Consider the following 24139-nt stretch of genomic DNA (forward strand, 5'->3'; position numbering starts at 1 on the left):
ACTGTGGATTTTCATACTGTCGTCTGCTAGAGACTTAAATTTAATCGCTTATCTCCCTTGTTCCGAATTCTGTTCATGTCGCTGAGATTTTGCACTGGAAGGAGGTTTGCTCCAAGCTGCTGGAAGGCTTTGTGCTCATTTGTTTAGACGTAAAAGAAAGTTATTGTCACACAGTGGTGGATACTGATGTTTGAATCCCCTCATGTAACAATGTCAACTTATGTAGGACTCATCGTCTTAGTATTTTTCAGGGATGCATACGGTAGGAACTCAGAATATATCTGTTGTTCTATTATTTTTGTATAATATATTGCTATGTGTTTTTTTATATGTTGGTGCATGCATGCACATCTGGTTGATTAGAAAACAGAATCACAATAACATAGAAAACGCTTTTCTTGTAAAGTCTCATTTTGTGTATTTTGAATTGCATATATTCACTTAACCTTTCCGATCTATAATTAATTGTTCTCTGCTACAGAAATCGTACATTTTTTACCAGGTTTTGTCATGCTATCAACAACTTTTTAATATACAGCGAAAACACATATTAGTATTGGCTTGTATGAAATTGTATGATAGTTATCGTCATTATCGTTAACAGCGAAATGATACTGATATCTTCATGATTAGTGATTGTTACTGGCCATCTTTTTTTATCAGGTTTTACTGGATAAAACAATCTGACTAAATAGTGTTCCTATCAAAAACATTTGTTCGGTTAATTATTTCAGCATTCGCTCTAAGTGCGATCAGCCATTTCTTCGTCTGTGATTTGCTTACTTTAGGATTGTGCCCCTTGAAAAGGCATTAATACACATTATAATGTAATAAGACTGCTAACGGAAAAAGTAAGACATGCAATTGTCTGCAGAAATATCGATTGTTTAAAGGGATACTCAAGGCTTGTGATAAGGCTCTGGCGACGGTCAAACGTTTCAAAAATATATTTAGTTACAATGACAGAGCACGAGAGCAATACAGCAGAAATAAAGGATTCGTTTCTCACTTAATTACCACTTATTAGCACTATTTCGGTTGCCCATGTTTATAAAAATTGAAATAATCCAGTGAAATCGACCCTTGTGTCCTTCCGCCGAGTAACCACGATAGCTTCCCGAGATGGTCAAGCAGACGAGTCTTATTGTGATGTCAGAGTCTTCTTGTGACGTCAGTCTCTGACAGGAAGTGTCTGAGGTCATTGCTAAGATTTAACGTCTGTATATGCGTATGACGCACTCTGTAAGGCTTGTAAGGCTCTGTCTTGCGGAAACTGATGAAAAGAAAATTTTGAATCTTTTCCATCTTTTCGTGACAGTCGGGTGCAGCACATTCTCGAGGCATGGTTCTCACTATGGAAACCAAACGTCATAGGGTCACGTGACGGAGAACGAGACTTCGTGGAAGCCAAAAAAAAAAAAGAGTCCCGTGTAATTTCTTTTATTAAACACAACATTCTACTAAAAACCCTCAACGTTTTCCACATGAACACACATATAAATAGACGAGATTCAAATTTATCATACTCTTTACGGGATTCTAAGCAGTTTGATTTTGACTTTAGAATCCCTTTATGAGCAACAAGCGCTACCAACATTTTTATTAAGGACAGAAAGATACCTGAATAAACGTGGTCTGTCCTTTTTTTTAATGTCTATCTACTGTATTTTTATGTGTCATTGTCATATTTGAGAGGTGCTATTTAAAGTAAGGATAAATTAGAAAGTACCTTTCGTTTACTAAATTGTTATATCACCGAAGATTGTAAAATATACTGCGCGAGCTATACAACATACCAAATTTGACTTGAATTAAATAATATTGAAAATATTTTAAATATACGTGAGATATATATTATGTCATACGTATTTAACTGTCCAATTAATCAAAGGATGTAAAAATGTTTTAAGCCAAAGACAGCTGACTTTTTGCTTCAGAGACTTAAAAACAGCTCAGTCTTTGTACCGAACCTAATTGTCATTAAGTCGTTTGGATAAACAATACATTTTATGAAAAATCATGTCATTGACCTTTACCATCATGCATACCATCAGTATCAGTACTATTTATCATAACTTCACTTTATAAGCCTAGAAACTATTTTTCTAACTTTCGGTTTTGTCGGAATTTCCCATTATCTTCCCTAGAACATCAAAGAGAGAGAGAGATAAAGTATGCAGATATACCTCTAGCGATCTGCAGAAAGATCTTTGTCACTTCTCTACTTGCAAAGCTGGATTGGCTTAGATATTCATCCCGCAAAGACTACATCATAAGAGGCTTTAGTAAATTATCATCATCCAGATAGCTCTTTCATCCTAGCATGATATATTCCTAACACGACTCTTTCTTGTCTTTGCACCATTCGTCTGAACTTTTATATTTTTTGAAAAAAAGGAAACGCGAGAAAATACAACTTTACCATAGCTTGAAATTGTAATATTTATTAATCTATTTTCTTTGTTCAAGTACAATACCCAGCAGACCTAAAAAATTATAAGAACCCCACCTTCTCTCATCGTTTCTAGCCTATGCATACCAGTTTGTATCCACTAGACGCTCTGCCCAGTTGGAGTGCCGTCCTAACCATGTTGCGAAATAGAGTAACCGGATGAAACACTTTTTGAGTTAATTAGCCTGGTATTACACAAACACTGAGTTTAATGCTAATATCAATTATTGTATTGCTTTCAGTGAGACAATCTTAGTTAAATGATACGTTTAGCTTTATTACACAACCTAGAATGACAGTAAGCCCTTAATCTTCTTTTGCCTATAATCTGAGAGTAAACATATTGACAATGTTCAAAAGTCACAAATGATGCTAGGAAAATTGTTACAACCAAAGAAGCAATTTTCACTTTTCCAAAAGTGTGTGTCTTCTCCTTCTTCTTCTTCTTTTCTATACGCCCCCAGTGGAGCATAGGGCCGCAAAACGACCCGGTCCTGGGCGTCCCTTTCTAGTTGGCACCACGTCATGCCAGCTGTCTCTGCCTCTCTGTGGACTGATCTCCTCCACGTCTGTCTGGGTCTCCCAACCTTGCGCCTCCCCTGTGGGTTCCAGCTCAGAGCCTGTCGCGTTAAATTGTCGGCTGGCTTTCGTAGAGTGTGGCCAATCCAGCCCCACTTCCGCTTCTTGATGTCTTGGCTGGCAGGGTTCTGGTTGGCTCTCTCCCACAGGGCTGTATTGGAGATCTTCTCAGGCCATCGGATGCTAAGGATGCGGCGCAGACATTTGTTGATGAATTCCTGTATCTTGTTGGTGATGGCATTTGTCACCCGCCATGTCTCAGATCCATACAGAAGGACTGACTTTGCATTGGTATTATAGATGTGGATCTTGGTGTGTAGAGACAAAGCCTTGGAGTGCCAGATAGGTCTTAGGGAGTGGAATGCAAGCCTGGCTTTGTTTATTTGGCTTCTGACATCGGCATCTGTACCTCGATCTTTGCTGCTGACTATGCTGCCAAGGTAGGTGAAACGGTCAGACTCTGTAATACAATCTCCATGTAGGTGGAGTGGGGCTTCTTGCTTTGTGTTGACCTGCATTACCTCCGTCTTCTTGATGTTGATGATTAGGCCAGTCATTGCTGCTTCTTCTGAGAGCCGAGTGAGCTTTGTATGTGCGTGTTGCTGCTTGTGAGACAGCAGGCTGATGTCATCCGCAAAGTCAAGATCCTCAAGCTGCCTGGTGAAGGTCCACTGAACGCCCGTGTTGCTGTTAGAGGTTGTTCTTCTCATGATCCAGTCTATGACGATCAGGAAGATTGTCGGTGAGAGCAGACAACCTTGCCTCACTCCAGTCCTCACTGCGAAGGGGTCAGACAGCTTTCCCTTGTGTATCACCCGGCATGTCGAGTTCTCATACAACTGCTGGATGATGGCAATGAACTTTTGTGGAAATCCGTAGTGCTGCATCAGTTTCCAGATGGTTTCTCTGTCTACGGAGTCAAAGGCCTTCTCAAAATCTACAAAGGTTATGTATAGTGGTGACTGCCATTCGATGGACTGTTCGATAATAATTCACAGAGTAGCGATTTGGTCGGTACATGATTTTCCTTGCCGAAAGCCTGCCTGTTCTTGCCTAAGTCTCCTATCTAGGGCAGTTTTCAGTCGCTCCAGGATGATTTTGGTCAACACCTTGCTTGGAATGGACAACAGCGTAATCCCTCGCCAATTGCTGCACTGTGTCAGTTCACATTTTTGGGGTAACTGCACCAGGTAGCCAAGCTTCCAGTCTGCTGGAACTTGCTCCTGTTACCAAATTTTCTTCATTAGGGGATGTAGCATCTCTGCTGCGTCTGTTGGGTCTGCCTTGAGTGCTTCTGCAGGAATGCCGCCTGCCGCCTTTCCAGAATTCAAGGACTTGATGGCTTCGATGATTTCCGTCTTGGTTGGTGGGTTGGTATTTACTTGGAGCTGTTCTGCAGCTGGGGGAATGTCCAAAGTTTTTGTTGTGTGTACAGAACTGCAATTTTAACGACCACGAGACTAGCATACTTACAGATGTACAATATCTATTCTAAACCTGGTTTATATATTTACTACAACAAATACTGTTTGTCTTTGGAAACGTAACGCTAGTATTGAAAATTAGTAGGGCTGTAACGCACAGTTTTTTAAATATTTTTGTTCTTTAGTGACATCTCTGGAGTTGTGTCCTGTCTGGAACTACCTGGAATTAAAGGAAGGAAGAGATGACAACACTTTTACTTGTACTGGACTCACAGATCAGCAAGAAGTCAGCTGGCTGATTAACAACATTGTGCTGAAAAAATGTCCGCCAGTTCCACCATCATGTCACGATTTAGCTTACGGATATTTCAACATTAGCAGGACTTCAAACGAATACTATGATATTACTGTATTAGCGACAAGAATCTCTGATCTCAGTATCTTTTCGGAAAATGTTACATGTAAGACGAACACTGAAGCTAAACTGTGCCAACTGGACATAATCTGTAAGTATTAAAGTTGATACGACTATTACACCAGTAAAAGTTATAATTGTACTAAAAGTTATGATTTTACTAAAAGTTATAATTGTCATGGTATAGCTTAAAGGTATCAGGAGGTCATTATCGTACTCCTATAATTTGTGATAGAAGATGCATAAGCATTTTTTCTTCCTGAATTGATAATGCAGTTGCAATAAAAATTTAATGTGTGAGCTGGCGTAAATGTAAATTTTATAAATGTAAAAGAAAGTGAGTGAAACGGGATAGAGGGAAAATATTGGTCGTAGTTTGGTTAATCGGTTTAATAGTCTGCAATGATTTTCTCTGAGAAGGCAAAGTATTAATGAGAATAGGCATTTCAACTAGTTTTCAGTTTACGTATTTGCTTCTCATCATGGTCAAATTCATTAAAATATTTCAGATATCTCGTCAACTTTGCTTTGTTACTATGTTAACATCAGTGGTCAACATTGGTCGACTGAAAAAATCTTCATAGATTATTGTAAGATTTTTTAAACTACATGTACAGTACATAATGGCATTGCGTTTTCACTGTTTTTACATTTTTATGTTTTTGCTTCAGGAGCATCAACGCGTTTAGTGTTTAGCTCTTCTCTTGCTTTTCTTTCGTAATTGACAATTGCTCCATAGATTTTAAACTGACCAATGACTTCGAAAAATTTAGAGTTGTATGTTCTGTTTTTGACTTAACAAATGAAAGCAAACTTTATTGTCTGTCCAAAGAAGTCAAAGAGAAAATTTTCCTTTGCTCACAATAAGTACATACATTCAAACATAATATAAGTGTATCCATGAACGTGAGGATATATGTTCGTGGTATATCTATATAACGGACAGATATAAGTACCCATGCAAGACATTTAACACACACACACAGACAAACGCACACCTATGCCTTCTCATATATACACCTAAACCTTCTAAGAAAGAAGCCAAGTAATATCGTATACCTTGAGTCCTTGTGTCTTTAATTTGAGATGGTGAATGCTGCTGACACGAAGGACCTCTTGTACGCAGCTTTTTGCACACGTGGCACTTTATAGCGCCTGCCTGAGGGCAACAGCTGAAATTATGAAATGGAGAAGGTGTGCATACGTCATAAAGTGTCAGCTGTGGAGCACCAATAATTTTCTGTTTTTGCCTGATGGATGACTGGCCAGCCTTGCCTTGTCTTTAATGAGTAGGTAATCTATACCAGGAGGTGATGTTAAATGTTAACAAGTGACCTTTAAACAGTCTCTACATCAGAACTAACGTTGAAGCAGAGTTTTCTCAAAAGGTACAGCCTTTCCTGGGCCTGTCTGTACACTTGGTGATCACTAAAGGAGAGCCTTTCGTCGATCACGGTACCAAGATACTTAAAACTAGCAACCCTCTGTACCTGCTGTCCTTTAATTTGGATTGGTGGGGAGAAATAGGTAGTGCCATCTATTCCATCGTGTCCTCCCCCAGAGGCCATTTACTCCGTTTTTTCAACGTTTAGCTGCAAAAAGCTGAGGTCAAAACAGTCCATAAGTTTGCCTACGCAAGTCAGGTACTGTGACGGAGACTTTTCATTTTTGAGGCAGGCCACAAGGGACATGTCATCTGTATCATTACAACATTGAGAACACCATTTTAAGTGGTAATCTCATTTGTATATAAATATACAGAGAACAGGGCAGGGCAAAGCACACATCCCTGAGGACTTCTCATGTTGAAGATCTGTTTGTCTGACAGAATCCTTCATTGTCAAATTTACCCTTTCAGACGAGCCGGAACCTAAAGTGGAACTCTGAGACACACCCTCTGTGGTCGGTCCCTCATGAATGATCGTATCCACAGAGCTAACCTGGTGTTGACATCCAAGTCTAGTAGACGCTTTACGAGAAGGTGTACCATGCTAAAGGCGCTCGAAAAATAACTAAACACGACCCATACATGTCAGAGGTGTCTAAGTATTTTAGGATAGCATCTCAGAGAGTGAGAGTGGCATCAGACACCCTTCCCCCAACTCTACGTTATTTGTAGGCGAACTGTAGAGGATCCAGGCGATCAGCCATAACTTCAAACTTCCCACAACCCTCTCCAAACACTATAGCCACAACGGACGTAGAGCCACAATTCGAAAATTGTTCATGTTTTTAGCATGAGGCTTCTTTGGCACTGGCAATAAGATAAGACTTTATTTGTCCCAGAGGGCAATTCTGGTGCACCTCGATTAAAATTAGAATTCAAACACAATTGCATGCACAAAACTATTCATGTCTCACTCATAACCAATTCAAAAGTCGCAGGGCTGAAACAACAAAAGACAGCCGCAGTCTGTTTATCCTGCATGCATGCACACAAAATCGGCGGCCCGACGGGAGCCGGACAATTTCTGTCGACAGAGCATGCCTGTCATCACGAAGGATGGCCGACACCTTCAGAAGAGTCCGCCTATTGTACAGAGCCTAAAGAAAACTCTGAGTTGACCCAATGACTTTGGAGCAGGTGGATACTACACGATGCAGGCTGCTCTTGTCCTTCACTGATAAACTGTTGTAGACACAAATCAACGAGAAGGACAGTATGCTCTCTATGTGCGATCTGTAAAAAAGCTGAAGAAATTGGTGAGAGACAGAGAAAGACTTCAGCTTCCGGAGAAAGAAGAGGCGTTGTTGAGCCTTCTTCACGACATGTTGGGTGTTGACATCCCAGCAAAATCACCTATCGAAGATGGTGCCCAGGTATTTAAAAGCAGAAACAATTTCCACCTCCTTGTCATTGATGACACACACAGAACATGGTGAAGAATTCCGACGGAAATCAAAGACAATCTCGTTCGTCTTACTCACATTAAGCTCTAGAAAGTTGTCATCGCACCAGACAATGAATTCCTCCAAAGCTACAGCGTGGTATGCACTGGTCCGCTAGGGAGAGACAGCAGTGCAGTGTCATCAGAAAATTTGACAAGATGTTGACCCTCATGGCGACTGCGACAACTGTTGGTGTACATAATAAACAGACGCTAGGATAGAACACTGCCCTGATGTGAGCCGGTGCACGTGGTGATTAAGTCGGAAAAAGTGCCATTGACAAGAACTCGTTGCTGCCTGTCAACCAAGAAGTGAATGATTCATGACACCAGCTGATGTTCCAGGGAAAACTCGTCTAGGAGTCTTCTAGCTAGGATATGTGGCTGAATAGTGTATGGCGCCAAGCTGCCTAGGCGCAAGTATTTTGTACAAGAACATTTCAGCTTGGGAATAGGCCTTTAAGAATCAATGCCTTGATGATTGTCTCAAATACTTTCATTACCAACGATGTTAAGGCCACTGGTCTAAAGTCATTGAGATGCCGAGCTGAAGCTTTCTTCGGAACTGGGACAATGGTAGACAATTTCCAAGCGTCTGGGATAAAGTTGTAGTATTAGGATATTTTTCTGTGCCACTGTATTTTGAACCAATAATTTATTTCCCTCCTCTTTCCCCCCTAATATCTGTTATAGGCAGGAGAATTTCAAACTATAGCAATAGTCACTGTTGATTTCCATCTTCAAGTGGAAGCAGTTTCATTGGCATCTACAAAGAATAATGGCAATATTCAAAAATGGAAATCTATTAAACGCTCGGTGGCTAAAATTCTGTTCAGATACTGAATAAAAGTGAGTGGTAGAGTAATTGTAAAAATACTTCCTTAACACGTTTGCAGAGAGAAGCCAGGGTTCATATCTCATCTAGACACTCTGAATGAAACACCTGCTCGGAGGGTCGGTTGTCAAATTTTTCTTCCGAGTACTGCAGTTTCATCCCCACCTCTACCCCCCCCCCCAAAAAAAAAAAACTGCGAAAATATCTCTAGGTGATAGTAACACTGAACAATGGAAACAAGCATCTAAATAACAACGCTGACTGTCCAGCCGATCATAGACACACAAAGAAATGGCGGACTGGTCTTGTTCACACTTGGTCTCTGGCCTTGTCCTGCCATTCTACACATGCAGCAATTGCCCCAGCCTAGCAATACTGGCTGTGGTGGGTGTTAGCAAGATGGGTTTGTCCCCTTCACTTCAGGCGCTGAAACGTTTTGCACATAAGCGCAAGGACAAAGTCGGCATAGACCAGAAACCAGGAAGAGTTACTTTTCGGTTACATTTGCAGGAGGACCTCAAAAATTATAAAAAAGAATAATCATAAATGTAAACTGTTTCTGAAGGTCCTCAAAAGGATAAAGTAGACAGCTGAGTCCATTGCCACATGAATAAGGCTGATGATTAAAGTTCATGGTTACAGAAACTCGACTAATGTATTTGCTTTTATTTTATGTGGTAAAATGTGTTATGCATAGAAGACCCTTGAGATTACAAGAGTGATCTATCTTCAGCCTTAGGTCAGCTTAATGTAATCAACATATTTTTTTCCGTGAGCTAGGTAAACTTCGTTTAGGTTATTTACTAATGCTGTCGAATCTTTTTTTCAAAAACAGCTGAAACTGTTAGTGGTATGGACAGTGAGATGCAAAAGGATTTCCTCTTACAGAGTGAACGATTAGCAAAAGACGTTGAAAACATGTTTTTTTTAAGAGACACGTTTGTTGTATTTCAGTAGTTGGTTCTATTATTCATTCTGCGGGAAAAACACCACCAAAGCTTCCGTCAAGTTAAACAGTATTATTATTTAATGTTTGAAATGTTTGATAACAAGAACAATGTATTTTCTCAGTTTCTGTAGCGATTGATATCGTAAGTAAAGAAATCGTTTACAAGCTTTATTTTTTGTATATGTGGTATGTTAATATTTAAGATCCTGCAGAGAACTCCACGTGCCACATTGAGTTTAGTGAAGAGACATGGACGGTGACAGGCTGGTGCAGTGTCCCCAAGCTCAAATCTACAAGATTTCTTGATAAGTCCGGCTGCTACTTTCATCAGACTTCTCAGGTATCATATTTTAAAGATATGTTTTCAAAATATTCTGCATTACGTTGTAGAATTTAATGCTGTTTAAATTAAATGTCGATTTTAAAAGCACAAGATTACTGGGTGAGAACATTTTGTGAGCTAAACCAGGTACAATTTTGTTGTTTCAGTAGCTACACTCTTTTCTCCTTTGCAAATTTACTTCTCAAATTTCGCTCATCTATGTTATGTTGTACAGGTAACGAAATAATTTTATATAGTCATTTGGATCGATTTTTAGAATGGTAAATTAGTATTTGTTAACAGCAAAAAAACATGCCGTCTGGAAGGTAAATCAAACACCCACTTGCTAGCTGATAGTAGGAGTTAGAGGTTTGTAACGATTTGCGATTCAAAGCGAATCTTGTTTCTTGTTTCTAGTTTTTTGTTGTCTCAGGCCATAGGTCTGAGCTGTAATACTAGGGGAGAGCAGTCACACGAATTATTAGACGTCATTCAATGGGTTTCGACGTAAGAAAAGTTGGCGAGGCGTAACTACGGCGACTACAGTCAATCCAGGTGGGAGCCATGCCGACTACACGGTAAAGAAATTATAATTGGTCGGCATGGACCCTACGATAATCTTAGCTACCTAGTTGCTAATGGCCCGATTGGTCAAACTAGTAGAGGGAAAAGTTAAGTAAGGCAAACTTACGTTTCTCAGGACAGTCAGAGCCGAGCTGCTTGAGGTGACAGACCTCCGACCCAATGTCCTCATGTGTGTAAGGGATGGTGGATTCAGCGGTAAGACATCAAAGTGAGACGGCAGACATTCACTGCGATCCGTTGTGGACTTTACTTCTGATAGTCATGTAGTGGAAATATGTGTATGAGGACAGACTTTCCACTGTATTAGTGACACGTGAATAACGGACGCTAACACCACACCTACCGAAGGGTAGTGCTGAATCGCCATCTTTACTGCCGAAGGGTAGTAACGATCAAATATTTTCCCTGGGAAATTACCCATTACAGAGCTAACCTACAAAGTCGTGAACCGAAGCTGTGTTGTCTTGGACTTCGAACATTTTGATTTCCATCATTAACGTTTCGCCCGTTTCGACACGCTTGGACATAACCAGCTTAGTATTCATCTGGTTACATAACCGGCCGAGCAGCAGCTGCTGTGCACCACTGAGTTAAGAATTCGCTGCCTCTCATATAATTCGCCGGACAACAGTCTGTACCGACGATACACCATCTTGGCTATAACGCAACTGTTCGTCGAACTTGTACATCTACAGTGTGTGTGTGTGGACACCGAATCGTTGGACTGCTCGTATCGGATTACCTGATGAGTGGAGTGTCGAATATCGAGAGAATTATTAACTTTCTACAGACGGTAGACAGTAGGCGGTAGAACTTTTTTTAAATTGTTTTTTCGCATTTCATTGCCATTTTTCTAAAAACATTTAATGTGCTAACCATTGGCGGGACCTTTTTGTATGGAAAAGGTACAAGAGTGGGGCGAGCGAGTTTTTACATGAAGATGTTTATACACGCTAGCTCGCATACATTCGTAACCCACTTTTCACAGAATGTTACAAGGCTTAAGGCATTACTTTTGATGCAATTTTAATTAGTTGCTTTTCTGTTTATTTTAGACTGCCGGAACGACTGCAGAAGTGGGTTTTTATAAAATGAATCTAAAGCCAAGTACACAGACTGGTTATTACACAGGCACGTGTAACATGACCTCTTACCTGCCTAGTGAGGGACGATACAGCTACACAGTCATCATCATGCCAGGGCAGGTCAACGTTTCCCCCACATTCACTGGAAGCAATGAAATACGTGAGTGATCATCAAAATAGTATATTTATATGGTGCTGTTTATATCCTCAAAAAAACCTATATCCTTTCGTCTGCACTGAGTAAAATTTTCATGCAATGCTACCCTAGGCATGTTCTTCCTAAATATTAATAGTACCAATAGCGTAAACAAGCCGACTATCCTGGATATACCGGGGACTGCGTCAAGATTAACTTCAAATTTAGAGAGGATAGACAAACGAAAATAGGAGGAGAAAAAAGACAACAATCTCACGGTTAACACAGAGGACGTAACAACATTCCATATCCTACAATTAACATCAATACTAACCATTCACTGATACTACAGTCTCATACGGCAGAATGTGGGAAAAGTCCATATCTGCCCTGAGTCCTAGTACCTCCTAACCCAGCTCCGTCTTAGTTTCTCTCTCGCGCTTCCCACGAGCTAATTCTTTTAGAGCTTTATTTTTTTCTCGTTTTCCGTTACTGTACAGATTTTTAAGTTATGATTTGCGCCACTATTATAATGACTTCGCAGAGGCTTGTAATAAGCTCTATCAAATCGTTGTTATCGAAACCAGAAATATATTCTCACGATTTCCTGTCTCAAGGGGTTCTACCACTACTAACCAGACTAAAATTCAGCAAAGAATGGTTCGTCTTTAAAATACTAGCAGGCAAAATACTTCTTAGACCTGTTAAAAAAAGCATAACTTGTGCTTTTTCTGTTACCCTCCTAGATAAAGATTTCTCATTTGTCATTTGTCACTAAAATACTTCATTATTGCTTTAATTCTAATAGTTCCTCCCGACATTAAATCAATCTTTGGGCTATGCCTTATTTCAAATAAGCCTTAGTTGCTCATAAATTAGCCTGTGATAGCAGTAAAATATAAAACAATAAGAGAATTATAACCAGCACGCTTTTGTGATAGTTATCATGATACACGTATTCAAACATTCATGCTTACATCCGCACGCAAAAAAACAAAAAAAACAAACAAACAAACGAAAGGAAAATTACTATGGCAAGAGTGAAAAAGAGAGAGATATTCACAGCGCTGAATGGTTCGTCTACGGGAAAATATATAAAACATCAAGGAAGTAAAGAACATTATTTAAACATCCTTTGTGTCTTTCAGGCCGGCCAAGCGGTAGTCTAACACACAACTGTCCCCAGTATGTGACAGAAGGTGCTGACCTCACCTGCCAATGTTCAGTCAGTGATTTAGGCTCACCTCAGGGAAGACTGCAATGGAACATCACAGGCTCCAGCCAACTGTCACTAACGGGCCTAAAGAGAGAGCAGCATGGAGAGAACTACGTGTGTAGTCTGATGTGGAACAAGACAGTCCAGCAGTCACTGACCTACACACTTATCGTCATCTGTAAGCTGCTAACATTTTAAACACAGAATGTACTCTTTATTTTCAGCATGACAACATTATCACTGTTGGTTAATTGCGTAGTGTTGTGAAGGAATGAACTAAATTTGACATATGATGGTCTGGTTTTACTGTTCAAAGTAAAAAAGAAATAAGCTGCAGATCCCATGACTTGAATTTTTAAAATCGGTTTCGCCATTGCCTTCAAAATGTATTAACGTTCAATTTCACATCAGGTAATCAACTGCAGCTGCTGCTGCTGGAGATGATGATGACGCAAAACATCTATGATTTTATAACTGTGAGATTGTTATGTATAACTTACGACTTTTTTGGCGAAAAGAATACATGTGTCAATAGGTTAAATAGAAATTAAAAACCTGCTATTTATTTCTGAAACCATTACAGACAAACCCAGTAAAATGATCTTCAAGCTGAACAACATTGCCAACAGCATCGTGACGGTGGCTGAGAACACCACGGTGACCCTGTTGTGTCAGTCTGACGGTAGACCAGCGCCCAGTCTGACCATCACTGACGTCACTAACGGTAACCGTGTCTTACAAAGCGAGTCGGCAGGAAACATAACTCAAGCTGATCAGAGACAACTCAGCTATAATATCACGGCTGTTCAGTGCGAGGCGTCAGGTGAATACAGGTGTGCAGCAAACAATGGCGTGGGGCAAATGTATCAGTCACTCACTCTCTTTGTCAAATGTAAGTGTATCTTTTTGTTCTTTTCTGTACAAAAAATTAATTACAAACCTCAGTACACTGACATGCGATTTTAGAATTAGTGAGTATGGACAAGTATGTGCGTGGATATCTGTAAGTTTCTCTTCTCTGTGTATGTTTGTGCGCACGGGCAAGGTAGAATTTGTACGTCATTAGAAAATTTGTCTTTGCTGTAGAGCCTCATGCCGAACTAAGGGTGTCTTGGAGAGAACGCCGACAAGTCTTCTGCCTCAAAATGCACTAGCATATATTTTCCATCAGTATTGTAAGTAGAAGGAGTCTCAGTTGCCGCGAGGTAAATAGTTTCCCTGTTTTTTCATCTCCAAGGGCTTGGTTGCCTTGGGGTGACTACAGTCTCAAGGGCTTGGTTCTTGCCACCCTGGGTACGGGAGAAGTACCATTTTGCCATAAGGTGTTTTAGTTTCGCTGGTAAGCAGCTCATTTCACTCAAGTCGATCCCTCCTTTTCCCCCACCCAGGAAGGTATGTGCTATAGGTATTAGCAGGTTAGGTAGGTGGGTTAGAATAGAAATAGTAGCTATGTGTTAATATTGTAACTCAATCTATGTCCTTGAACTTATTTACCTGTGTGAGAGTGTCGGTCGGCACGAATGCTAGAGTGTCGTGGTGCCCTCGCTGTTTGAATGAGGTGAACGGGTATCATCAGAGCGAAAGATACTTGTGTTGTCTGTAGCTCTCAAGCAGGAGAGCACACGAGACGGTTAAACGACGCAACAGAGGAAACATACTTTTGTTTGGAAAAAAACAGGATATTTTGCGAATTCCAAGGTCTGCTACTTGCGGGTGTGTATTAGATGGCAAAAGAACACAACGCGAGGCAAATTAGATAACACACCCGAAGAACGAGAGCTAAAATGTTACAAGAATTTTTCTTTGAAACTTCCGTCCTCTTCCCTGGAACAGGAAAGAGGAACGGACTGATTGGCGCTAGGTCCACAGTGTTAGCCTAAGCGAGAAGGCGTTTTGCACTATAGAGTCTCAAATCAAGTTTTTTCTCACATTCATCTCACTCAATCTGAGTCTTTTAACGTTGAGACCCTGTATACCACTGTTTGCCATTCACTGTGTCAATTTCGTTTCATCGAAGAAAGAAGAGCAGGAGAAAATTACTCCTGGAGAATTAATATGTAGTAGTTATACAAGTTACATATTTGTAATAATGAGTGTGGCTCAGTTCAGCTAATCAGTGCATGGCTTCAAGAAAAATGAAAAAAAAAATCACTAAGTTTTCGTGTATAAGAATTTTTTTACCCGGAAATGAAACGGCTGATTTTGAAAAACAGCCAAGCAGATAAAAGCTTCATTTAAAAGCTTTAACTGAAGTTTTAAAAAAAAGTGAAAAGGTCCAAGCAGAATTTCTGGATAGACATGTAGGTAAATGTTATGATATTATGATTTGATACTTATTTATCGACGTAAAATCTTATTTCTTCCTCATTTGATTGCATGCAAAATTTACTATTTGCTTACGGATACATCATCATCATCCATCATCATCATCCATGATCATCATTTTTTGTAGTGGTATTATACTGAACATTATATTTGTCTACTTTCTTTTTAAGGTAAACCAAGAAACAATGATCCAAACTATACATCTCGGAATATTACCGAAGGTAAAAGTGCGAGTTTTGACTTCATCGCTTACCCGACATCTGTGAATGTGACCAAATATTACCTGGGACAAGATATGAACACTGAAGGACCAGCCATGGAGGGAGTATTTAAAGTGACATGCAGCGTCAGTTCTGTCTACACATATACAGTCACCTGTACAGTGAATGTCATTAATGTCACCGCAGACACCTCTGGATATTATAAACTGGTTGTTAGCAATGAGCTGGGAAACACTTCCTTTATATTTGCGGCTTTACCTCGAAATATTACAGGTGAGTTTTCAATTTTTTTTGAATCAGCTTGTATAGTTCTACTTCTGTCAAACGGATAAAAAGTAGCCTAGATGAAACATCATTTAGTGTATTATTCGCTTTATTTTTTTAGAACACCCTTTTAAGAAATAAAATTTTTATTAGCTGTTTTGGCTTATTATAGCACACTATCATTTTTTTTAAAGATCTTTCTGCGTCTGTCGTTCTATAGCTGTCTTCACACACACACACATGTAGTTATTGATTTAACTTCTTTAAAAACAAAACTATATACACAAGTCTGAAAAAAAGTGTCTTTGTGTAAGCAGAGTTTATCAACATGTACTTTTCTTGTAATAACATACATCAAAGGACTGAGAACGATACTAATCTTTATAACACAGTTTTGCACAGCCATCGTTCTCGTAATCTGTAGGAGAGAGTGTGAACCTAGTAGGCATGGATACACCTGTACAAATGTAATATATATTCTTGCAGATTTTCCTGGCGTGTTTATTGTCATTTAATGTGTCACGGCCTTCGACGCTTCTGTTCAGCTTAGTACAAGCCTTTTAAAAGCAGTCGAACGAACTCTTCTCGTCCATTACCGCCCAATGTATTCGTAAAAACTGTGTATATAGGCAACTATAGCATATCTTTGTGTATTGTGACTAATTGTAGCTGTTAATTTTTAATATAAAATGTTTTAACTGTACAGTAGAGTACGCAATTATACATAAAACTCTGTTGACATGAGCTAAACTCAAGACTACCTAAATTATCAAAGAATCTGGAGAAAAGTTCGTTTTCTTTTCTTCATATGAAAAGCTCGAAATCTGGAGTTTAAAAAAGAAAAAAAATCTACATTCTCCGCCCCCCATCCCTCATCTCTCTATTTCTTTATTCAGTTTAAAGATCCAAATAAAAAAAATGTTGAGATATAATATCATGTTTTAGAAGAATCGATGCAAGTGACGTCTGGCGGCTTCCCTCCCGGTGCAATTGCCGGTCTAGTTGCTGGCCTTGTTGTTATCATCGCGGTTGTCGCTATAGTCGTCGTTTGTTTCTATAGACAGAAAGGAGGTAAGACAATTTCAGTTCTTTCCAAAATTTGTTTCCTTGCTGATATTAATTTCTCCATAATTTAGGGAACGTATGATGCACTGACATCGCTGGACCAGCCCGTTTGCCAATATTGTTTTTTATAATTCTTTTAATGAATCAAGGTATTTTTTTAGTGAAGTTTAGTTATCAAATACCACCCAGCGTTAGATATAAGTATTCAGTAACATTCAAACACAAAATACAAAAATGATACATTGACGTGTCTAATGTTTTGAAAAAATACTGTGTGCTCCATTCATCAGTAAAATATTGCAGTTTTGAAAAAGCCTAATTTAAAAAGTAAGCGGTATTTTAACACAAACTCTCCAGGATATTGGAACAAACTTTCTGAAGAAATAAGGGTGAAAAAGTGATACAATTGGTGAAATATTTAAGAAGCAACAAAATATATTTTACGAAACGAAGCAAAAGACAACAGGAAATACTAGTTTGACTTGGTCGAAATCGTGTATCCACAGAACAAAAAGAGAATATTATCGTATCCAGGAGAACAATCATGCACCGAATAGAGAACATGGAACATGATTTGCAAGAGCGGTCGATGGATATGTGTGAGCATTTCTCTCCAGCATGATGATATTACATTTTAACAATGACTTCGAAATAACCAGGAACCTGAGTTTGATAAAAGCAATAAAATACATTACATAAGTATAGGATCTGATTGAAACGTGAAAGTGAGCAATAATAAGCACGGGTTTGTAACGAAGTATTGGTTAGTTGATTGTGTTTTACTACGTGCCAGTAACTATGGCAATATCACGCTTAGTGTGACGGAAAAATAAATTGTGTGAATATTGATGGCTGTACAAATTCAATTCAGCAAAATGTGTATAAACCATATCATGACATCATGAAAAGCCTCTAAAACATCTATTGTGCAAAAAGCTTGTTGTGAAAATCATCCACCTTGAATTTACGTTGGAGAATGTTCCAGCCGATTAGAAAGAAGTTTTCTTTAAAATAAAAGCGCTGTAGGAAAAGTTGTTAAGAGAGGTGGGAACTTTACAAGGAAAATGGGGGAAGAGACAAATGCTTTCCCGAAATTTTGTGACCTTTAAGAACATTTCCAAATTTTTTCCTGAACTCATTACCAATTGATATTTGTAAAACACAAAAACAAACAAACAAAAAAAAAAAAAGGAAACAATTCAGTTATCTGCGAGATTACTTTTTGCGACATGTTTAGAATTTCAGAAGTTGAAAATACTGTCAAATTCCTTAACCATGGAGAGGAATGTACTCCAGATAGTCTACAACTTTATTTAAAGAATTAATTTAATTCCAAAAACATTGTCTACTTCTTGAAATTGCCATGCACGGACACTTGTTTAAACTTAAAAGAATTGCCGAATTAAATGGTAGTGATATATGCGTTGACGTGTGTATGCTAGCGCGCGCGTTCATGCAAGCATACATTTGGATTACGAGATAGGACAGCTCCGACAAACCTTCGCGGATAACTCACGAGTGCTTGGCCTTAGTTCTGGAACTTGCCAAATCGAAAGTACGCCTGTTAAGAAATTCGTGAACGAATTCAAACCAATTTACTTTTTTTATTAACAGTTTGATAAGCGACACCAATGATTAGGCAGCTTTTTTCATCCCATTTTTATAATGTTTTATTTTTGTAGTCACTTGGCGTTGAATTTTGGTATGTCAAATTGGAATTTCAGAACTGGTCTACGAACAGAAACTCTGCCCACCTCTGCCATAGAAAAAAAATGTTGTTTATAATGTTTTTAATCTACTAAAAGCACCAGCTCTATTTTTATTAAAGATGAATATGATGATCACTATTAGAGATGCAAGGTATAGTATTTATAGAAGCTTCATTAATCAAGATTTTATGCATTTGTGCTTTTACAGGAAGAAAAAACAGAAATATACCTGTGTAAGTATTCTCTATAACATAATGCTTAAATTCCATTACTTTTCTTAAGAGCTTTTGGCAGACATGTAGCTCAAACACATCATTTGGGATGCTTTTCATTCAAAGAAGCCGAATCTCTTAAAGTTTACTATTTAAAAAAAAGTTTTTAAAAGTTTGATATTTTTGTCTTTCAGCTTTTCCGTTATTCCCTTCTTATTAGTCTGAGATATTTACTTCAGTCAGTGAAAACCTTTATTGTATAGTTGTAATAATTTTAATCATTGATTATTATTGACTTTCTAGGTTTTGTTTAAGAAGTTTAAGCAATCTTTTTAAAATTTTGTTGTGTTTATAATAAAAAAATAACAAGAGTAAAGTATTACAGTACAATTGACTATTAATGATATACACAAAAAGATTCAACAAAAATAACATTTCTAATGATGAATTTGTCTTTTAACCAGAGCCAAACAGCAGAAAAATTCCGACAACCAAGGGAAAGGTAGGTTGCAGTGAGCACACCTCAAAGACACACACGCGAACACAAAAGAAAAATCCAAGAAAAAGGATAAGAAAGATAAAAAGAAAGAAAGAAGGAAAAGAAGAAAGGAAGACAAGAAGAAAGAAAATAAAGGCTTGGCTTACATGTAGCCCATAAAAAGGAAGAAATATTTATATGCTTTTATTATAACAAAAAGATACATTTTTGATTTAACATTTAGAGCTGCTAAGGCTGTATGAGAGGATTCTTTTACCCATTTAAGGCGTTTTCTTGCATAAGCTTTTTTTACATAGTTCTATAGGTACTTTTTGAAACATAAGATAAATTAATAAAGAAAGCAGCTCAAAACTTTTTCTCAACTTTTGTGCATAATCTGACAAAACAAACAAGTATATGTGACCCTCTACAACGAAATGAGTCTTAAGTCGCGCGGAACAGTTTTGTGCTAGAGGCCCCGAAAGGTGATAGGGATCAGTTTTGTGCAGTTTGACTTTTCTTACAAAATTGATTCCTTGGTTATTAAAATATCAGGAAAATAGACTGCCATCTTAAAATCAAAGTAAGAAATCGACTTAGAATACTTTTTAATCGAGGTACCCCACTGCGATCAGTACGGATTTCAGACGCAGTTAAAACGCTGCTTCGATTGTATTTCCCAGTCATAGCCCCATGCTGTTATACCTTGCCAGAAAGCCCGATATCACCTGCACTCTACAGTGCCTTTCACACGAGAATGATAAATCAAAACACTGACAACAATTTAAATTTTAAAAATATTATAATTTGAAATTAAAAGAAAACACAAAACAAATCCAAATTTCCGAACCCACAGTCCGAACACTTCCCCTGTCACAAAACATCTAATGTTCCTTCCCATTATTCAATTCCTCACAAAGTCTCCACTTGAAACAGCACAAAATCCACACTTGAAGTAGCACAAAGTATCCTCTGGCATTTAATAGGAAGTTTCCACTGGCGAACCCCAGGCGGATACAAAGAAGAAGAGTAACAACAAAAGAGAAAACACAAAAACACAAAAAACCTGGAGGAAAAAAAAACATTCTTTAGACAAATGCAAGTTCAAACATATTCATAAAATATACACAAATATATAACACTCATGCAATACAGAATTTTCCCCATTCTTTAAACATTAAACACAGGCTCACCAAAAGTCAACAGAAATACACACTCACCGAAAAATCAACAGGTTCAATGTTACATAAAGTATTAAAGATACAAATCTGTCAGGATTTGTACAGTCCAGTCAGGACTATACCACCTAGTCCGTTCAAGACTTGTTATAAAAACGAAAACCGTCCGTTCCGAACGCACTGACAACGCCGAGGAGACTCTTCCTTCTCCCCTCTCCGGTCAAGAAAAAAAAACCCAGTCACACCACAAACATCCAAAACACTACCACATTCTTTCCTTTGTTCTTCCAACAAAACAACATATCATCACCAACTTAATTAAAACAAAGATCTGCCGGCCATCCCTGTATGGCGCGGCAACTTCAGGCTGTTGACACTGACAGCCGCAGTCATTGGTGTCTTTCAACCTCCCCCTTCCAATGACTTTTCCCTCTCCCCTTCCTAGCTAATTTTTTTTTTAAAATATAGAGCAGCAGGTTTGTGACACCCGAACTCTGTATGCTCAACTTCTCTAAAGAAAGATTCCAATATTAAACCGATTAAAAGATTTGTCTGCAAAAGTTTAGGAGTAAACAAACCTGGTCGGGCATCTTGACGCTAATCTTTGAACCCGCTGTTCCCAAAATGGCCGCCAGTACTGTCACACTTCAAACGTTTATAACTCAATTCTAGGACTAGAAGAACAATTTCTGTTTCAACAGAAAGTGTACTTTTAAAAATATGCAATTTGGCAAATCTCAAATTTCCGACTGAAGACTCATTTCGTCATGGAGGGTCACATATGTAGACGCTCTATGTGTGTATATATATATACACACATGCACAATCACATTGGTATATTAATGCAATGCTTACACAAAAATATGTTAGTTTAATTGTAATAATTATGGAATTTTATACGTTCTTATAGCATACAAAAATTTTCCCCAAAATGTTTAGTAATAATAGTATCCCCCCAAAATGTCTTTTTATTTCACTCCAGATGACAAATATAATGCATGTCATTGACTGGGGATAGAAATGTTAAAGATTTGCTAAAACTGAGGCGAAAGCAGCATAACTACACTTCTATGTCTTTAAGCTGTTTAAAAGTGAAAGAAAACAATGTGCATCCACTGAAGAGTCGTTTTCATGATTTATTTAGATATTCAGCTGACAGCAAATACCATCTATGAATCAAGTGACAAGCAACCACTGGCGTCGGAAGGAAGAGCTTGTCCTGAAAACCATGGTATTATAAAAAGACATGCTCAACTGTGAATTTACTTTATTTTTTAATTTGCAAAATTGTATTTTATTACAAAATTGTATATCATATTACAGATATTACAGATATTACCCGTCTTTACTTTAACCGTTTACATTACTATGCCTCCGAATTTTAAATAACATCACTCAGGGTAACCATGCAGAGTATGGTTCTGAGTTAATCAATTTTACTTATTAATGATAATTAAATGAGTTTTAGGACATCCTGTTGTTATGTTTACTAGATGATATGCATTTAAAGCTATAAAGTTTTACACTCAGGACGTGTGTTGAAAAGTATATGTTTGGATATCGCTACTGTGACCACCTCATAACAATATAAACTTTTGTCAGGGGCAGTTCTCTCGATGTCTCCTGTGACAGAATCCGCTTACCAAAACTCTGCTTTCACAGAAGAAACTACAAAAAAAGGAAAAATCAAGGTTCTTTTTTGTCGTTGTCTATAACTTTTAAGATTTATAAGAGATATTTGAATATGTATATTTTAATTATTTGAATTTTTAATGCGCGTTGTTTTGCCATCAAAGGCTAGCATAAACCGCTTTACAGAGAAAATATATAAACACACATACATAAGAATAATAATGGTCTCAGAACACAGAGGTCGTTGTGTTTTCAAGGCACATGTCATCGTTCAGCTACTACAGCTCAGTTATACTACCTGCTGGAGCTGTGATTTGTAGTGGTAGAAGTGGTGGCACTAATACATAAAGTAGTTCATTGTTGGTACACATGTGACTGTTACGGTTGTCACATCAACAAAGTTTTAGTAAATAAGATAGATAAAACAGGAGGCAGGATGGTAGACAAGTGATCAGTGAATCCAATCTAAGATGTTGAACTCCCGTAAATCCAAAACCTGAAACAGCGGGTAGAATAAATTAATTAGTGTGTAACCGAGTGGTAAGGGGTGTCGTATAGTGACCACAACAGTCCAACACTCAACCAAAAGGCAGGAACTTGTCAGCGGGTGTGCGAACCTTTATTACACGTGCTTGTACAATGGCCACGGCTGCTCCACATCGCCAGAGGCGCTAAAAGTCCGGCTGTCGCCTACTGTCACATGTCTCCGCTCTCTCTGATCAGCCGACGTCTCTTTTTTTTTCCCCGTCTCAGCCCTGCCCTTATATACTAACTCTGGGACGGGGTAAACTTTGCGATCCTTGCGATCGCATGCATCAGCACTTTTCTTGCATGCGTCAGCATCAGCACTTTTTTCGCATGCCTCAGCACTTCCGCCAAAACCTACCAAAGCCGGACTACCGGCCCTCTACAAATGTATTAGGAGGAAAATGGACAATACCTAGAGCATTACAAACACTTGCAGGGTAGTAACGATTTAAATCAGCAAACAAGGATTCATGAGTCATAGCGTATATATTGAGTTTGAGATCGTTAGACTCCACTAAGAAAATAAAAAAAATGAGGCGCAGTTTGAGAAAAACAGTCCAGTACTGTGCCAGGCGAACGGCAGCGAAAAGCACAGATTAACAGTAGTCAGTAGACACTAAACAAGACGAAAACCCAAAGGCTTTACAAAAAAGGAGGTCTGCTCTCTTCCCTCCCCCACCCAGTTGGTAAGACAAAAGAACATTTGTATGCAAATACTTGCTGCTGTTTAAAATTTTAACATAAAGTTTATATGTGAATTTTGACAAAAACGTTACTTAATGTACGAAAAAAAGACAAGATGCCCTAATTAACATTTATTTAATTCTTGATTTTTAGGACATGTATATTCAAGTAATTTTAATTACTTTAGTTATAACCATGCTATGCCATTGAAACAAAAATTTGAATATCCACAGAAGACCAATGAACAATAAAATTTCATTGCACCTACATGTCCACATAACGTGTAAATAGTTTTTCAATAATTGTAAGTAAACCTTTTGCATGTCATTAATTACAAAAAAAGCAGGTAAGTAATCGTTTAGTTGTATTACAGGGAAAGGGAGCGAAGGAAGCTAAACGTCGTAACGACGAAGGACTTCTCTATACAACTGTCGTATTTTCTAACTCACCCAGCGCGCAGCCTCATCCACCACCAAAATCAGAACCGACGGAATATGCTACCATTAGACAGACTAGTGCTCAGTAACTAGTGCCCAGGCAGTGGTAATTTCAAGAATTGACATTTGAGGTGTGCGTCCAAATAACACGCACAGGATATCACGTCATATTAAATACAGAAAAAAGTCTTATATGTTATCTCTAAAGGTAAATATGCTTCAGCAATTTCAGTACAGCCTGAATATTCATAATGTGACTAATATATATATAAAAAATCTATCTTTGCCTGACGATGTGTGTTATATGGAGCTGTTTTATAATATTTGTGTTGTATTATACAAGTTACAGTTAAGGTGTCGAATTTATTAACATATTTATTTTATTAGCATAAATCCAAAATTTACAATGTCAAATAAATATGAAAAGGTGTATTTTAATCTGCAAGATTTTTTTATGAATTAAATTCACTGACTATTGCTCTCTCTCTATATATATAATAAAGATTATATTCATATTTCA

The 24139-nt window shown here is 38.2% G+C and overlaps 1 protein-coding gene across 3 annotated transcripts; it reads left to right on the forward strand.

The window, feature by feature from the left end:
* Positions 1 to 53: 53 nt before the first annotated feature.
* LOC112567728 lies at positions 54 to 24139 on the forward strand. 3 transcript variants are annotated; one of them, XM_025244509.1, is made up of 14 exons: positions 54 to 262; positions 4641 to 4961; positions 9746 to 9882; positions 11505 to 11694; positions 12819 to 13064; positions 13470 to 13778; positions 14124 to 14225; positions 15382 to 15705; positions 16642 to 16767; positions 18679 to 18703; positions 19147 to 19184; positions 21483 to 21569; positions 21941 to 22029; positions 23556 to 24139. In XM_025244509.1, the coding sequence occupies exons 1-14, from the start codon at positions 187 to 189 to the stop codon at positions 23706 to 23708; spliced, it is 2223 nt and encodes a 740-aa protein (XP_025100294.1). In that variant the 5' UTR covers positions 54 to 186; the 3' UTR covers positions 23709 to 24139. The 3 variants fall into 3 exon arrangements, with proteins under 3 accessions (XP_025100294.1, XP_025100295.1, XP_025100296.1); XM_025244510.1 differs by having other exon boundaries at positions 16645 to 16767; XM_025244511.1 differs by lacking the exon at positions 14124 to 14225.

This window comes from Pomacea canaliculata, linkage group LG7 (assembly GCF_003073045.1).
Source record: "Pomacea canaliculata isolate SZHN2017 linkage group LG7, ASM307304v1, whole genome shotgun sequence".
Taxonomy (NCBI): Eukaryota; Metazoa; Mollusca; class Gastropoda; order Architaenioglossa; family Ampullariidae; genus Pomacea; species Pomacea canaliculata.

What these genes read in the sequence shown, in the direction of transcription:
- LOC112567728 (XM_025244509.1), top strand. Translation starts at nt 187, where the DNA reads ATGTTTGAATCCCCTCATGTAACAATGTCAACTTATGTAGGACTCATC. An exon ending in ATTTTTCAGGGATGCATACG is followed by an intron (nt 263 to 4,640) that starts GTAGGAACTCAG and finishes TTTGTTCTTTAG; the next exon opens with TGACATCTCTGGAGTTGTGT. An exon ending in TTCCGACAACCAAGGGAAAG is followed by an intron (nt 19,185 to 21,482) that starts GTAGGTTGCAGT and finishes TGATTTATTTAG; the next exon opens with ATATTCAGCTGACAGCAAAT.